This window comes from Orbicella faveolata, unplaced genomic scaffold, assembly GCF_042242905.1.
Source record: "Orbicella faveolata isolate gen_17 unplaced genomic scaffold, um_ofav_v1 contig_26, whole genome shotgun sequence".
Lineage (NCBI taxonomy): Eukaryota > Metazoa > Cnidaria > Anthozoa > Scleractinia > Merulinidae > Orbicella > Orbicella faveolata.
In genome coordinates, this window is record NW_028301554.1 from 2,121,584 (window position 1) to 2,139,698 (window position 18,115).

The 18,115-nt window shown below is 40.4% G+C and overlaps 1 protein-coding gene across 1 annotated transcript; it reads right to left on the bottom strand.

Moving 5' to 3' along the window:
• Positions 1-1,526: 1,526 nt before the first annotated feature.
• Positions 1,527-17,652, bottom strand: LOC149107593 (uncharacterized). The gene is made up of 7 exons (XM_089296108.1): positions 17,346-17,652; positions 16,091-16,251; positions 15,382-15,629; positions 15,074-15,109; positions 14,511-14,744; positions 2,107-12,415; positions 1,527-1,676 (listed from the first exon to the last, which is right to left on the bottom strand). The coding sequence occupies exons 1-7, from the start codon at positions 17,650-17,652 to the stop codon at positions 1,527-1,529; spliced, it is 11,445 nt and encodes a 3,814-aa protein (XP_089152234.1).
• Between the last annotated feature and the right edge of the window lie 463 nt (positions 17,653-18,115).

Consider the following 18,115-nt stretch of genomic DNA (forward strand, 5'->3'; position numbering starts at 1 on the left):
GCTTTTGCTGGCCGATTGTCACAACCTTGGAATATTCTCCTTATTGTCTTCTAAATCTAGAGTTGCTTCCCAGAAGGCTACGAAAAAAACACTAAAACATCACGAATGCTTTCATATAATTTATTGAAATTAAATTCAAAAAAAAAATTACACATCAGATCAATTGCTCTGTTGTGGAAAATTCTCTGTTAATCCATTTATGAGCAAACAAACGGAAAACGATATTCATATTCACAATTTCTTTTTTTCGGCGGCTTAAACAATTTCGCTTTATTACACTATAAAAACATTTAAAGAATTGTTCTTACGTTGGAAATAAAGTTTTCTTTCAGCTGTATGGTAATTAAGCAGTGCATACAAAAACAGAGTTTTTTAGCTGATCTTGGTGCCGTTGGATCTGTCATGATTCGATCCCTTGTGGACAGAACAGCACTGTTGTTGGAAGTTTCAACTCCTTGCGATGAGAAACGCTTATCCAAATGTCCAATCTCCATCCTATAAAAAATATTAGTTTAATAGATATACCTTATTCGATAGTTTAACCCGGGAAGGGGTGACACCTCTTCTGAATAGGTTAGCGATGCTCTTCGGAAAATTTTAATAAATCTCCTAAAGCTTAAGGAGACAGAACTGGGCGTGGCTCCAACTTTATTCAACTCCTAAAATATATCAATTTAAAAGGACATGACAGCGTTTTCGTTAACATTTCTTCAAGTACACCCTAAAACATTCTTTGACGGCTAAAAATAGTGGCGTTTGGCACCGAATGCCCTAAGTGAGACCAGACTCCATGATTTATATCTCTAAGCGAGACGATTAGCATCACCGAGCTTTTCATGTGGGAGTCCCCCCACCCGGGTTTTAACATATAACACACGCGGATACTTTGAGAGTTGCGTTGTATTTTTCCGAGCCCAGAAGAGATTTCTTTTTTCACTATTATACCATTTTCTAGTATTTCGCCTTATAATTTTTGAAATACTTCCTCAATCATAAATCATATGAAAATTGTACCGATCAAATAAGGTGCGTGCGAGTGACAAAAACAGAATACTACTCTACCGTACAATACGGCTCATATTTTGCGCGCTCTCTTGACCTTACATAGGGAAATGGTGGACTAGCAATAAATCCCATATTGGATGTTTTGACATAAAATACGCGGGGACATAACGTGCATATATGGATGGCATATTTTGCGCATTCTTTTCACCTACTATGATAAAATGAGCTAAAAGTCAAAAATAATAAATGATCAAATCGAAAAAGAGTTGATCAGTGGAGTGGAATGAAACCTTTCCCTGATCGATATCTTAAGATAAGACAACCTTTCTTCCCTGGGAAAGTGTTTATCTCAGGCTCATTCTGGAAAAAGCCGTAAGTCCTGTCGTATTCTTACCTTACCGGGCTCTGTATGTGAGGCTTTAAAAAAGGTTAACTACTTAAAAATAAGAAGAGACTGTACAAAGATCCAATCCCCTCCCTAGAATGAACGCAGCATCTGACACTTAGTATCAACGGAACTTTTAACTGAGTTTTACTGACCGCGTATCACTTGACTCCTGCGGCTCATGCATCTCTCCATGACAACCAGTTGTCATGTCTCCTTTAACCTCAGTCTCCAATTGCTTCAGCTTGGTGATCACTTCTTGTCTTTCGGCGTCCAAGTCGGTCTGCTGGTAATTTAAACGGCAAAAATGAAAACTAAACTAGAACGCTTTGTCACAAACCAGCATATACAGCTGGTGGAACCATGGGGCAATGAGAACCGGTTAATAACAAGAAACCTCTGTAAAATATCCTAAAGTTTTTAAACGAGATGGTAAAACATACAGAAGCTGCCCAAAATAGTTCAAATGGACCATTCAAATCTGATCCAGATATCTCAAGTAACCGATAGACCTTTCCATAAAAAACAAACATTTCACAGAAAATAATTGACTGAGCCAGCTAATAAACTGGTTTAACAGAACAGGAAAGTAAATGTTCTTTCGAAATCATGGTGTAAAGAGCGAGCTAAACATTCTTCCATCAGCTCGTTTCTCTGGGTGTCAAATGTGAACGTTCAACGCCGAAAGAACAAGTTACAACAAAGGTAAGTCCTACCTTAAATAACCCAGAAAATGTGTCATCTATCACATCTTGAGGGAATTCACCAGTTTCCTTTAGCAGCAATTCAAACTTTAGCCTTTGGTTTTCTTTTCTCAGTTTAGATATCTCGCGTTCTGCTGATCCTATCCCGGACTGAAGCAAACCTTCATTTTCATTTGCCATGTTTAAAGACTGTTTCAGCTGCTTGACTCCACGCACAGATTTTCTATTGTAGTCTTTAAAGCATTCCTCTTGTTCTAATTTTTCTGCCTCAAGTCTTGAGATCCGAGCTGTGGACTCCTGAAGGCTCATCTTCATGTCCCAAATAAGTTTGGTTTTACCTTTCAGATCTTCTAATCCAGACTTCACTTGCTCCTGAAGAGCCTTCTTCTGTCGATCTGCCAAGACTTGCTCGTTTTCCAAACGCACGGTAGCAGCCGCCAGTGCTCGTGAAAGACTTTCTTTGTCTTTCTTGGCACATTCAAGTTGAATTGACAACAATTTTACCTCATTTTGTGTCGGTTCCACCTGAAACTTCATTTTGTCTGCTTCCCAGGTTTTTCTGTTTACACTCGATCTAAGATGAACAAACTCCTCATTTTGCTTTCTGATAATGGATGAAGAAATCTCCAACTCTTTCTTTACTTCTTTAAGAGATGTCTGCACACGCTCCAACTCCAAACCTCCTTCCTTATTTACTACCCTCAATTCCTCAATTTCATTGTCTTTTAGACACAATTTGGTCTCCATGCTTGTTAAAAGCGACCTTTTTAATTGTAAACTCTCTTTAGTTTCCTCCAGTGTGGTGTCTTTGTCCTTTAAAGACTTGTGCGCTCTTTGTACATCTCCTTCAAGTTGTTTGACAAGTATCTCTAGCTTCTTCACTTGGTCACTCTCGTCTGCAAGAGTTTTCTTGAGATCAATATTTTCATACTCGACTTCTCTTAGGCGACCTCTCATGCATTCTGTTTCGGTCACACTCTTTAAAAGAGAACTTTTCACGCTTTCTATTTCATCATCTCGTTGATTCAATTCTGCTCTTAACCTTTCCACAACACGCTTTGCTTCAGCTTCTTTCTGTTTCAGTAACACAGCTGATGAATCTAATTCTTTCTGCCTTTGCACTACCTTACTAAGCCGTTCTGCCACATGTACCATTATCGATCCTATTTCTCTGAAGCTCCCCTTGGTATGCCTGCTTTGCTTTGTGGGAAAGACTTGCAAGTGATCGTATTGTATTCGCGATGAGATACCCGCATTACCAACATTGTCTTGTCTGTAAGTCAAGATGTCTTCAGCTACTTCTAGCTCCGTTCTCATTTGCTTCAAGTTAATGTTTAGCTTTTCAACTTTCTTCTCGTAGTCACAAAGCTGCTCCTTCAAACTTTCCACTTCTTCTTCTCTACCATCCAGGAGTATTTTTTGTCGCTGAACATTAGATTTTTTCCTCTCCATGGCCTTTCTCAATTCTCTTTTTTCAGACCGTTCTTGTTTTAGTTCCTGCTTTAGCTCGTCAATTGTATCGCCTTTTCTGCTTAGCTTGGTGTAAACCTGCTGTAACTCAGTCTCTTTGTCTTTGAGAGATAATTGGGTCCTTTCTTGTAGCTTTTCCATTTCTTGTAGCCGAATCTCAAGCTCGGTTCTTCGTTTCTCCGACAGTCCTTTCTCTCTTTTCGCGTTACATTCCGTAACTTCAACGGCCCTTCTCAAACATTCCTTATCCGATATTTCCTGTTTTAACCTTTGATTTAGTTCATCAATCTTATCATTGGCTTGCTCTAATGCCTCCTTGTTATTCTTAAGTGACTCTAGCGTTTTCTCCCTCAGCTCTTGTGTCTCCTGTAACTTCTTTTCGAGTTGTGTTGATCTCTCGAGAAGTCCCTTCTCTTTATCAACATTACACTCCGCAACGGCGATGGTCCTTTTCAAAAAGTCTTTGTCCAGCCTTTCTTGTTTCAGCTCTAGTGTTAAGTCATCAATTTGTGAATCTTTGGTGCTTACGCTGCGGTACAACTGCTCCAATTCCTGCTGTTTGTCCATAAGAGAGGCTGATGTCGTTTCTTTCAGCTCCTCCGTCCGCTGTAACTGATTCTCAAGTTCTCTTAGTCTAACTAATAGTCCTCTCTCTCTAACAGCATTAGATTCTTTCACTTCAATAGCTCTTTTAAGACACTCTTTATCAAATCTTTCTTGCTTTAACTCATCAATTATATCATCAATCCTTTGATCTTTTTGGTATATCCTGCGGAAGGCCTCCTTCAATTCCTGATCTTTGTTCATGATGGATTTTATTGCAGTGTTTCTGGCATTTTCCATTCCTTGTAACTGATTTTCAAGTGTTGCTGATCTTTCTAGCTGCTGTCTCAAAGTTGCATCAGTCTGTTCTAAATTGTAATGGTTCTGTCTTAGACGCCTGCTTGTCTCCTCAAGTAACCTTTCTGTCTCTTCAACTCGACGCTCCAGAAATTCAGTCCTGTCTGTCTTCAGTGTTAACGCATCCTTTGTTTGCTGCAATTCATTTTCCGTCTGTCGAAGAGATTTTCTGATGCCCTCGATGGTCTTTTCCATTTCTTGCACTTGGCTTGTGTCCTGGTTATCTTTTCCATATTCTTGCTCGTGGTTTAAGGTGTCTTTTACGTTCGGCAGTTTATCAGGCCCGTCTGTTGGATCCTGATCAATGTGGTATTGTGGTCTTCTCCCAAACTCAAGACCTCTCTGTCGAATAAATCTACCTAAGAACTCAAGTTCTTGCTCATTCTGGCGAATGCGTTTCCTTAACTTTTTAATATCGGAGCTTTTACTTCTGCGACTCCTCCTCGAACGCATGCTGTCTTCTTCAAGTTCACTGGTTTCTTCCTGCGGACATTTCAATTCATCAAAAGACTGCTTTTTGGCTTCCACGGCTTGATCTTGCAATAACTTGTTCTGAGTCGTCAAGTTTTCTACTTGGTTGCAGAGTTCTGTCAATTGTTTATCTTTTCCCGAGACTTTAGACAGTTCTATGGCCAGCGTGGAATTTTCTTTCCTAAGCCTTGCTAGCTGATCTTCGAGTTGTTTTATGACGTTCGACGCTTCGCTTTGTAGTTCACTCATCTGGTTATCCTTCTTTGATGCCTTGGACAATTCTGTGGCCAGGGTGGAATTTTCCTTCTTAAGAGTCGCGAGCTGATCTTCAAGTTTATTTATGACTTTCGACGTTTCACGTTTTAGTTCATGCATTTGGTTATCCTTCTCTGATGCCTTGTACAATTTACTGGCCAGCGTGGAATTTTCCTTATTAAGTGCCGCTAGTTGATCCTCAAGTTTATTGATGAACTTGAACGTTTCACCTTTAAATTCATTCATCTCATTGTCCCTCTCTCTTTCCAGATTGTGATTTTCCTCCTTAAAGTTCACTAGCTGATCTTCAAGATGTTTTATGACCTTCGTCGTTTCACTTTTAAGCTCAGTCATTTGATTATCCTTCTCCGATACCTTGGACAATTCTGTGGCCAGCATGGAATTTTCCGTCTTAAGTGCCGCTAGTTGATCCTCAAGTTTATTGATGAACTTGGACGTTTCACCTTTTAATTCAGCCATCTCATTATCCTTCTCTGATACCTTGGACAATTCTGTGGCCAGGTTGTGATTTTCCTTCTTAAGGTTCGCTAGCTGATCTTCAAGATGTTTTATGACCTTCGTCGTTTCACTTTTGAGCTCAGTCATTTGATTATCCTTCTCCGATACCTTGGACAATTCTGTGGCCAGGATGTGATTTTCCTTCTTAAGGTTCGCTAGCTGATCTTCAAGATGTTTTATGACCTTCGTCGTTTCACTTTTGAGCTCAGTCATTTGATTATCCTTCTCCGATACCTTGGACAATTCTGTGGCCAGGATGTGATTTTCCTTCTTAAGGTTCGCTAGCTGATCTTCAAAACGTTTTATGACCTTCGTCGTTTCACTTTTGAGCTCAGTCATTTGATTATCCTTCTCTGATACCTTGGACAATTCGGCATTAAGCGTGGAGTTTTCTTTCGTAAGCTTATTCAACTGATCTTCAAGTTGTTTTATAACCTTCATGTTTTCTTTTTTAAGTTCGCTCAGCAGATTCTCCTTATCTGATGCCCTTGACAGCTCTGCGATCATTCTGGTATTTTCATTCTCAGCTGTACTCAGCTGTTCCTCAAGTTGCTCTATTATCCTCGACTTCTCGTTTTTTACAGTGTCCAAGTTGCTTTTCAAGGTTTGCTCACAATGTTTAAAGTGAGATACTTGTCCTTCCAAATCATCCACCTGGCATCTCAACAACGTTTCTCGTTGATTAGACAATTCCAGGGATCCCTTCAATAACTCTACCTCCTCGCGTAAATGTTCGTACTCGTGTCGTTTATTATCCATCTTAGCCCGCTTCTTGAATTCTTTGATGGTCTCATTTAACTCGTCAACTGTATTGTTCAACTTCTCATTGTTTTCCCGTCTAAACCTCAAGCTGTCCTCCAAATACTCAACATCATCCAATAACTCTAGCTTGTCCTTCAGAGCATTTTCCAGGCTCTCTTCTGCTTCATCCCACTTTTTCTCCTTTCTTTCAAAATCATTTTTTAAATTTGTCAACTCTCTTTGCTTGTACTCATCCCTGGATTGAAGACATTTTAACTCAGCGTTTATCGTTTCAAGCTCAGAATGCAAAGATTCGTTCTTCTTCTTAAACGCCTCGACTTCCTCCTGCATTATAGTGATCTCAACCAACATTTTTGCGTTTTCTTTTCTGCTTTCCTCTAACATCTCCGTCCCAACATGCTCGTCGCTTTTGACTGAGCCCTTGTTACTCTTTCCAGTTGCCTGTTTTAATTCTTCTGCCATTTCTCTGATGTTATCATCAAGAACACTAATGCTGTTCAGCAGAACTGGGACTGTATTAACCTCTCTTTTTACAGCAAATCTCTGTCCCTTAGTTCCATTCCTTCCACTTAGCTGCTGTCGTATGTCAGTGACCATTGAATGCAGTTTGTTCAATTGTTCAATAGCGTCTCCAACTGTTGCCTTTTTTCCATTGACAGTAACATCTTTTTCTTTGTTGGTCACAAGCGCTTGCATTTTGTCTTCCGTTGGGCTCTTTATATCATCCTGGTGTACATGATGTTTCGTTACGTTTTGCTTTACCTCATCTTCCAAGACGTCAATCTCAGTAACTTCACACGTCGCTGCTTTAACAGCTGGCAGTAACTCTTGATGCAGAAGATGTTCCGAGATGTTTACTACAGCTGCTATCCTTCGCTGGTAGTTAGCTCGCCTGCGTTCATCTGTCACTCTGTTTTCTCCGTCGGTTAAACTGACAAAGCTAGAATCGCGACTTTGAAATCGTCTGTCAACAAGCTCGTCCAAAGCGTCCCAGGAATCTGGTTCTTCTTCGTTTTCTGAAATCACCTCTAAAATGCTATCGTTGATAGCTGCCACTTCCTCGTCACACGACGACAACAATGACTCATCGTTGTCAATATCAGTCAGCCACGTGACAGATTCATCCAGAGTTTCTACATCAATGATTGATTGATATTCAATTTCCTCAACTGCCTTTTTAGTTTCTGAAGAACGGGAATTGCTTTTAGGAGACGACATGCTTTCTTCAGTTCGTATATCTTCTTCAACTTCGTCAAGTAAACGGTCAAAGTCGTCTATGAACTCATCCTCTTTGAGCTTAGACTTCGTCACTTTTCCTCTTCCTGATAAAAGCCTTTTGGTAGTATGGGGACGCTGACTGACCTCTTTAGATGGTGTATCAACTTGAGAAAATTTATCTTCCAGTGAAGCTTCTAACCTTTCATCCATAATTGAGTCAACTGTCACAAATCCATCACCACCATTAGCTTTAACGTCACTAGCAGCCGCCTTATTGTCTTTCTGGCAGTTTCTGCCCATTCCAGGAGCTACCTGTAGAACAGACTGTTCGTGATATTCTATCCTTTGAAACTCTTCGCCAACCGCCAAGACCTCGTCATCAATGCGGGAAACTGAAATATCTTGATGAGCAGAGGATACCCCTTTCATGACGCCATTGACCCTGGGGAGAGCCAAATCACCCACTGAATCCAATTTTGCACGTTTTTCTATTTCAAGAGCACATACTTCATTATTTGTTGATTTGACACGTTCACCAACAACAGAGATATTTTCGTCTTTGCGCGGGGAAAGTAAACTGTCTCTATGACGTCCTGGTGATGCTGCTGTAGACTTTAAAGCTGATGCTGGGCTAGTCTTAAGTTCAAGAGTTTCCCTGTCTTCTTCTTTATTCTTTTGGTTAGGTCCTTTATTAACAACATCAGATAAGTATGGAGCGCCATAGACAGATTCTTCCATGCCACCAATATCACAATGAGAATCACTTGGTGGCATATCATCTATTGAGCCCCAAGAATCAAGTTCATCACCGGTATCACAAATAGACTGTGATCTCTCAACTTTTGAATCTTCCTCACGAAGCAGTTCTTGAATTTCGCTGACAGTAGATTCGTCGTCAGCTCTTGCCACGGCACCATCTGCTCGGGAAGTATCAGTTGTGATACTGCCGACTTCAACTGAATTTTTAGAAGAATCATAACCTGCCTTTTCATCAAAAGAACCTTCGTCATTTTGTGTGTTTTCCTTCATCAGTTGTTGGTTTTTCTTATTCGTGGCATCCAGATCTATTAAAAGGTGTTGCTCATCTTGCACTTTTGTCTCAGCGAGAGGTCCTTCCATGCAATGTGCAAAGCCAGAAACTTCACCTCTGTTATGCACGTCTTTATTTTCTGACATTAGAAACAGATTTTGGTCGTTCGTTTTTTCCAGCACAGTTTTCCCAACGCTGGAAGCTCTACTTTCCGAGGTATAGTCATCCCTATCATCGGAGTAGTCAGATTGAAGTGCATCATTAAATAGAGCTGAGGAATCCAGTTCTTTGGGTGTATCAATAACTGGATGAAAATTTCTATCCAGGGAGGCTTTCTTTACATCTTCTCCATTACCAGACTGGTGTGAATGGCTATAACGGAATGCTTCCTTGTACTCTGCAAGAGCTTCGTTGCATGTATCCCTGTCTGAAATAAGCAGTGGAATGTTAAAATCCTTGTAAATGTCTCTATGTGAAGATGTGTCTTCTTTCAACCCTCTGAACTTCTCCATAGATTTGTTATTGCCATGATCTGGAAGCACGTCCTGCGTCTTCCTATCAGGAGACTCCACTGTAGATTGTGCGTCAATTGTCATTGCATCACCTTGGTTTTCCGCCACTTGCAAGGCTTCTTCAACTTCGTCTAAAAAGTCGTCAAATTCGGCAATGAAATCGTCTTCTTGAAAATTACGCTTTGCAGTTGACTGTGAATTGTACGGTTTTTCGTGTGAAGAGAAACGGTCTGAACACTCATGGAAATGACCGACGGGCAAATTTCCTAAAGTGTTTGACGTGGAAGCTGCTTTCATCGGAATGGGTTTCATTTCTTCAGGAAGCGCAGCTTTGTTATAACGTCCAACTGTTGAGCTTTGAAGGTCTGGTAAATGCACTGACGAAGATTTAACAGATGAAGCTTCGCTTGCTGTTAATGGTTGTTGTAAAAACTCCTTTACTCCGCGCTCGTCAATGCTGTCTCGTAGATCATGATGATCACATCCAACTCCATCCAGCTCTACTTCAGGTCTTGTCTCAATATCATCTACTGACTCTTGTTTCATTTTCATCTCATCACATTTAAGGAAGGCTAACGGGCGTTCCTCACTTAAAGATGGTTCCTTAATAAATGCATCATCTATTTCTTGAACGATATCTTGTTCCATCCAGCTCTCCTGGTCGCAAGTTTGGACACTGGCCTCTTCGCAGACGATAGAGAATGAGTTTGGGTCAGATGAGCGACGACTCACTTCTTCATAGACGATATCCACTTGTACGTTTTCAGCCCCCTCTACATCAGTGTAAGCAGCGTATCGCTGTAAAAGCGCCTCTTGCATTTCCTTGGGTAAATCTTTGAAGCTTATGCCGTGGTCGTGGCTCAACGTTTCATCTTCAAGAGTTCCTGTTTCCAAATGGTCGAGAGAGGAATTTTCTTCCGAGGTAAATTGGCCATCTTCACCCCGTACTTTGTCTTCCACTTCCTCTTCTGAAGGAACTGTATCTTCAAATATTGAGTTGAACTGTCCAGTTCCATGTGAGTTGAAAAGAGGTTGTATTCCACCTGGTGCAAACCTACCAGAGACTTTTCGCATTAATGGAGAAGGTTCATTAGCTATAATCCTCCGGTTCCCTGTACGACTGGGATCGCCATGGTCAAAGCCTTCATCACTCAATGTCATATCGATGGTATCATCATTTCCATCATTCAAAACTTCATCATTGCTATCTTCTTTGACATATTCAGGCCGTGGTACACTCTTTTCAAGTAAATCTCCGGTCCACTTGTTTTTATTGGAACGAGTGGACAGTTCCACGTCTCTATCATCCAAACACTGCAGCGGGCCGTCATTATGTTGGTTCCAGCCATCAATTTGATCAAAAGCATCGCTTTTTGCCAATGTTTCTTTACCGTCAAAACATAGGGGAGGGATTTCGTCGCGAGCCATCACACTGCAGACAGATATATCATCCAAACGCTCTGCGGCTGGCCCCAATGTGCGGATATTTGTTGCGAAAAAGCCAGACATTTTTTCGAGCTTCCCACTAGCCCTAACAATAGCTGTTGAAACGATCTCCCTCTCAAAGGAATTGTTTACAAGAATCTCTCCTTGTAAGGAAGATAACTCATCATATTCCATGCCAGCTGTTTTCGATGCACATTCCTCTGACTTGAAATTCTTCTCTAGTTCCCCACCACATTTAGGGTTGTTGTGGGGTTCAATCAGACCCAACTCTTCTTCGATACTGAAGAGTTCCACTGATATGTCTTTCAACGTGTCTTCTTTCTCTAGACAATCGATCTCAACGTCTTCCGAGGCATCCTCGTTGTCCATTTGATTACCACCTGAGCGGCTGGATTCCTTTGAATTTTCCATAACAAATTCGTTGTATGGTTTCGTTTTCACTTCTTCTCCAACAGAACCTTCAGTAGCCACGCACTTGTCATTTTGAAGTTTTAATGATCTTTTAAACATACAAGTCTCCACCTCTTCTGGAGCAAGTTCTGCCACTTCTGTTTCACAACTGATGCTGTCCAAAACTGGCTCTTTCATATCTTCAGATATGTCGAGCTCTGAATCTCCAAATGCCTGTATTACCCCGTTAGACACATTGGGTCGGACTTCAAGTGCGTGTAACGACAAATGTCCCTCTGTTGGATCTCGATCAGATGCTTCATTTGAGGCATCCTGTTCTTTTTGGTCAACGTCGCAAGCCGAAGTGAAGTGAGTGGTTTGATATTCAGTCTGATTAACTGTTTGGGGTTCTTCAGAATTTTCCTGCAGTAAACTGGCACTAGAAACTTCTTGAACTTGATTATTTACACACTGGGAGGACACCAGGCTTTTCTCAGTCACTGCTGAATTCTTAACTCTTAGTTTTTCAAGTTTACGAGCAACTTTTCGTTTCTCTTTTTCGATCTTTTTTCGCTCTCTTTGTTCCAACTTCTCTCTTTTGATAGCTTTTTTCTCCATTTTCTCCAGACGTCGAAGTTGTTTTCGCTTCTTTTCAAGCTGTTTTACGCTGCTATATTCCTTAACCTCATGGGACTCATATAAAATGATATTGGACGCGTCCTCCTCGAGACAACAAGTGGTTGCTTCAGTTGCATCTTTACACTCCTGTTCCACTTGACGTCCTGCTCCATTCTGGTCTTCTGGGTTCTCGTTTTCAGCTTCTGTCTCCTGTTGATACTCAAGCCGATGGGCCCGTACCTTCTCCAGTCTTCGTGCAATTTTCTTCTTCTTTTTATCGATCTTCGCTTTCCACTTTTCCTCCTCGCGCTCTCGTCTTTTAGATATCTCATCTAAGCGTGTCAGGTCTTGTTTGATTTCATCCTGTCTGTGTCTCATCTCCTCTATATCATTGGTTATGGCGTCTTCTCTCTCCTGACTCTGTTTGATCTCTTCTCGTATCTTGTCCATAGATTCGATAGCTAGTCTGTTTTCCTCGGCAAACTGAGCTTTAAGCCGTCTTGATTTTTCATCCAGTGCGGCAATTTTTCTTTCCCCTTCGCTAGATACCGTTACAGAGCTACAATCGAACTCTTCGTCACTTGTTGCTTTCTCCTCCAAGTTGTTTTCTTCTTCAAACACTAGCTTCACGGCATCGTCGACAAAACTTGTAATGGTAGCATCATCTTTGCCGACTTTTTTATCTTCACTGATGTTATATTTTGTATCTTTCATGGGTTCCTCTCTGTCCCTGTAAAATATTAATGCATAATTGTTCCATTAACAAACGAAACATAAGGGCTCTAGAAAACCTTCTGTGCTGCATCGGCATAACCTGCGATCAGGCGTTTTTTTTTTTTTTTGAAAGAAGAAGGGAAAAGGGAGAAAGGAAAAAGAAAAACGCCTGATACATTTATTTAACCAGCCACCAACCGCCCCCTCATTTAAATAAACTAAGGTGTGGTCAAACTGTCATTTTATGAGCCAGTCAGCATTCACCGGAAGTCAAACTTATTTGTAGTTGGCGGGAATTCGAGACTCGGATTTCTAAAATAGTCTGCAGATCAGCTTTGCAAACTCCGCCATGTGAAATTATAACTCAAATGCGTTTCGAAACAAGGTGAGATGGCGCTCACGATAAAAACAAACAAGTGCTGCTATTTCTGCGATAATAATTTACCAGTAGGAGCTGTCATTCCTTTATTTACGGTAACTAAAAACAAGGAATTCACTGGCAAGAGCTGTTTCACTGCTGATGGCATCGTGTTGGCAGAATTGCCCAAGAGCGTAGGATTACACATAAGCTTAGATACAAATGCATGTTCGAGTCCTCCAGCAGCTTGCAATATAGAATACAAGTAAGCAACATGTTCACGGTAAATTTTGAATTTTGTCCCTTGAAAGCGAATACTTGGAGACTTAAAAACATAGCTTGCAATAGAAACGAGCCAAAACAATGCATAAACACATGGCAAATTACAAAGGTGTCAAACTCGACGAAGCAACATGCAGATAACAGCGGAAATCATGCAGACCTATAATTTGCCATAGCACAATCTAACGGCTCAACTCTACTAAAAATTCTTCCTTATAACACAACATGAAGTGCCTTTCATAAACACGAGTGAAGCTACAAAAAAAGGTCCAGTGACCGAACAGAAAACGGCAAATGTACAAATGTCACGAACCGTAGAAGTCGTGTAGGCTAGTCAACCCTATTTTACGCCGACACTCGTAGGCGGAACTGCCAAAACATCTTCACGTAAACAAATTACTCGCCGTAAGCACTCTATCTGCTCTACTTTCAGGGAATCATAGTGAAAATTTCTCAGGGCTTCAACTAACGCAGCAGAAAACTCGTCCTCGCTAAAATCTCGCTCTGTCTCTGCCATTTTGTTTTCTTCTAGCCAGGCCAGCTTTTTGACCGGAAGTGAGGTTGAAATATGACAGCCAATAAGAACGCATCGTTTCATAAGTTCGTTTTCACCAATCAGAGAAAAAACCAGAATCTGGTTTTTTAACATATGATCCGACAAGTAAATGTATCATGCCCTCCTTCCCCACGTCTGAATATAAGGGAGGGAGGGTATGATTGCAGGTTAGCATCGGCAGTGCAGTGAAACACTTAGAAATTAATAAACGAATATCCCCCCTCCCACCCCCAGGAGAATTTGACGAATCTGAGGTTACTAACGGCAGGTCTTCCTCTGAGTTTCACAGCAGCAAAAGGGCTAGCGTTCAACACGTCAGCTCTTACAAATTCACTATGGCGGTTAATTAACCTTTATCAACTTCAAACAGACAGCTTCATGAGATTGCATAGGAGTCTTTCACGCCCCTCTTCCCTGCAGTGATTTGCCGAACCCTAGAGGTCTAAGTTTAGCCTGAAGGCGTATTTTGGAAAGTATACCACATATACAGTGAAATCGTTGAAGTTAAAATATGTCGATGAAATACAAAAATGCATTGAAAGAAGCAACTTTAAAAGAAAAGTTTAGAAATATCTTATATTATTAAGCTTGCGTGACGTGCACGCGCTTTGTTTGGCCGCGAAGTCACGAGGAGAGTCCTTAGCCGCTGAAACTAAGCACTAGTGCCTGAAGCTCTTTCAGCCCGCTACGCACACTATACGATATATACACCAGTGTCAGAAAATGCATCAACGTTGGAAGGAGGAATTTAGAACTAGCCTTTAATGTACATTATAGCAGAAGCCCTATACTCTTAGTCTCTGGTAAAGACGTTTAACATCAAACACATTTTAAAACATCTTTAATCATTTCACAAGCCTCACATTGAATTCTTGCGCTAACGTAAAATAATTGGACACATAACTCAGGACATACCTGGCCTCTTCGCGTAGCAACAACAAAGACGCCATTGCATCAGCATGCTCCTCGTCTGTCATGTCAGCGTTCATGACACTCAGGTCGGCAATTATTTTGTCCAACTCGTCCGCCACGAAGTCAGTGCAGATATCTTTTGGAGCCGGATACGAAGTAACCGTTAGGTCTTCACGGATGTCTTTATGGCCAGTACCAAGCTCACTTGTGGCATCATTGGCACTTTCTGAGGCGTTCCTTAATTGAAAATAAATTCTACTTGTTAGTACATGTGTCGCTTCTGAAGTTTACGTAAATCTTAACCTGTAAAAATTGCTCGTAAAATTTTTTGAATGAAAAGTTGTTTATGTTTTTCGCGATTCTTTCCGCAAGGTTAATATTAATTTTAATTCTTATTCCTGGAGAATGCCAGTTAAATTTGTCGAATCGTCGATTTTAAAATCAATTCTAAACCAAAAAAATCCTGAAAATTTTAAAATATTAAAGATAAGAGTTGAAAGTTTCAGAGATACAGATATCGTTTTCATTTTTCAGTTCTTTGACGGCTATTAAACAGGAATGCTTACTTGTCTTTTTCGGCCAGTTTTGCCGCATTTTGTTCCCTGCAACAATTGAAAAGTAGATTTCGTAAGTAAGAACTTTTGCTTTTGAGGGGAGGGAGAGGAATTCTCTGCTCTTGTTGACCTGTCTATCGACACGATGTTCAGGATCGTTACGAGTGTTTGTTTGTGGTTGGATCATGATTGTATCACTTTGCAGGGCGCATGGACGCTATCGACCTTGATGTGAACGTTAGCACAACGCAAAGCACATCAAATGTACAAGAACGCCTTAAATTTCTTATAATAACTTAGTTTGCAGACTTAAATCTTACTCGACTGCTTCTCTTAACCATGGCGGTACATTGGGCAGTGTTTGTTCATCGCTGGAGACTGAATATCGTTCAAAGTCGTCTCCATATTCACTTCCACTCATGTTTGATTCTGCTCCTCTCATGAGATCTTCATCTTCCACGCGCGGAATGTTACACTCAAAATCTGGCGTAATCTCATCTGTCCTAGCTGCAGATGATGAATCACTGGCCGAGGTTTCATTGCGTGGTTCTTTTTCATCCTTGGAGACCTGTTTGTTAATACAGTAAGATTTATAAACGCTCGGTGACAAACTTGACTAGGATTTGACCAACAGAATATCAACACAATGTTCCTTTGCAAAGTTAAGGAGCTCCTTCTTGACTCCATCACTCACCAAACAAATTACCACGCACCTAAGTAATGCATTGCTGATAGCAGGAATAAGATTTATCGTTGTTCCCTAAAATTGCATGTTTTTTTTTTTGAAAATAAGAAAAAAAGTAACTCTTAGACGCTTTAAAATAATGCCTCCCCAGGGTGTCATATCCTCGCCAAAAATCCCAAGGAGTAGCCGCAGGGATCTAGTGAGATTAACAAGACGGACCTCCCTAACATTGGTTGAATTCCTTGAATACTTTTGTTCTGATTCGCTTTATTAAAGTTTGAGTTGGGTATGAAAAAGAAAAGGTTTATTTTACATCATTTCGGCAACAAGAGCGTGTCATTTACCTGTATTGTTTCTATCGGAGTAAGTTGTCTTGGTATTCGTCGCCTCACTTGTGGTGTCGGTTCTTTGGCAGGTTTACGACTGCTACGTTTCGCAGCTCTTGGAGGACTGGTACTGAATTTAGCCTTAGCTTGTTTTCCTCGCCTTTCTCTTAGATTAATACCTATTAGCAATTTCAACCATTAGTTTCCTTTCAGTCTTCCTATGTTCTTGACAGAGTATTAAAAAAGACAAAATTTATCAATGCCACAAAACTGGAAAGCTCAATTGCACGACGAAAACTAACCACAAATGACAAAGAAACATTACTCCCCTCCCCATTCTTCTCGCGTTTTTGGAGTCAAATAAGCGTGAGGCTTGGGGCTGAATAGTCTCCATAGCAACGTAAATACTTGCCGTTCCTTGCCGTGTTATCTCGATGGTGGGAATTTCTAATCATTAAACCCCAGAACACACACAAAAACTAATGAGCATGTCAACTAAATAGTTTCAAAAAGCTTTAGAGCTTTGGTTACTTGCAGAGAAGTAGCTTCTAATCGTAAATTTAGGCTGCAGAAACTTTGGGAACCTCATTTTATCATTTTACAATGTAGCGGAATTGATTTGCTTTGAGTGGCTATCTTAACCTTTTATTGTAGTTCTTTTTTCTTACTATTTGACTGAAATGTAATAAATACTTTAGAACTTACTGCGGATTATCGAGTTGTGTTTAATTTTTTTTTTTTTCGTTTTCATCTTTTGCTTGCCCTTCGCTAGTTAAACAAGAAAAATCTGCTACAATCGCAAATCGGGGAGACATTCTCCCCTTCACGAACAAAGGAAGGAGTGTTTTGAAAACTAAATTTTTTGTTCCATACACAGGTATGGTACTAAGAAAAGTGTTTCATTTGAGCAAAACAACTGTTTTGCTCTCTCCAGTTTTCAGTTCTAGCATTCCCCTGATCCAACCGTCCACTCTAAGTCTTGTTTTTTTTTCTAATGGACCTAATGTAAGCTCCAACTTTGTATAGATTCCAAAGCTGATTCTAAAATAAAACTGTTTTAGGTTTAATTTTCCCTCTAATGGCAAATTAAAAATCGCACATTACGATACGATTACTAAATGATGAAACAGTACAAAAATAATTTAACTGGAGTAAACACTGCAATAAAATTCGGTCAGAAGCTAACAGGGTTCTTATAAGCTTACTACATACAATCTACATTGTCATGGTTTAAGCTTATGTCCAAAGAAAAAGATCAAATTGAACACAATACCTGAGTCTCTTCCTAAAGGTTTTTCTCCCATTACGGCTCGCACATTCTTCTCTGGGAGTTTGTCCTTTTCGATCTTGTTCTTTTTCTGACCGACCTTAATCGGAATCCTTGATGGTCGCTGACTTCGAAGTTTTTCCACTGAATCCTTCGACAAGCTCGGCTTTTTATTGCCTTCGTCTTCTGATGAAGAGCTTTTGTCGCTTTCACCACTCAACCGAGTCACTCTGACGGGTATTTTAGACTTTTGTTTCAGTGGAGGAAGATGATTGCCACCACCACTAATTTCGCGGCTTAGCCACGAAGCCATTTTTTATCCTCGGCTATTTACACCGGTCTTAACGAAAACTTAAAATGTATTTTTTTTTTTTTGTATATTATATTTTTTGTTTTGTTTTGTTTTTTTGTCTTTTGTAAAAATTTCTCTTCAATTTCACTACGAAAAATGTCGCAATTCTCTCGCTCCAAAACTCGATACTAACCGCACCGATAGCCGAAGCAAATGATTTAGATTTTTCACCTGAATCCATGGAAACCGTAGTCGAGTTTTTCGTCATAAACAACGCTGGCATTTTCGATTGCTCGCGCACTGTGACACTAAACTCCTTTCCGTCCAAATTTCAGAAATTTGGGGATCTAAATTTACAAACGCATTGAAACTAGCCTTGTAGCAAAATTTAGAGAGAAATAATTGGATTAAGGTAACTGTTTTACGACGTAGCGAGCGAAATTTTCGTTACTATGAATGTGAACCTTCGCATTTGCAAGTAAGC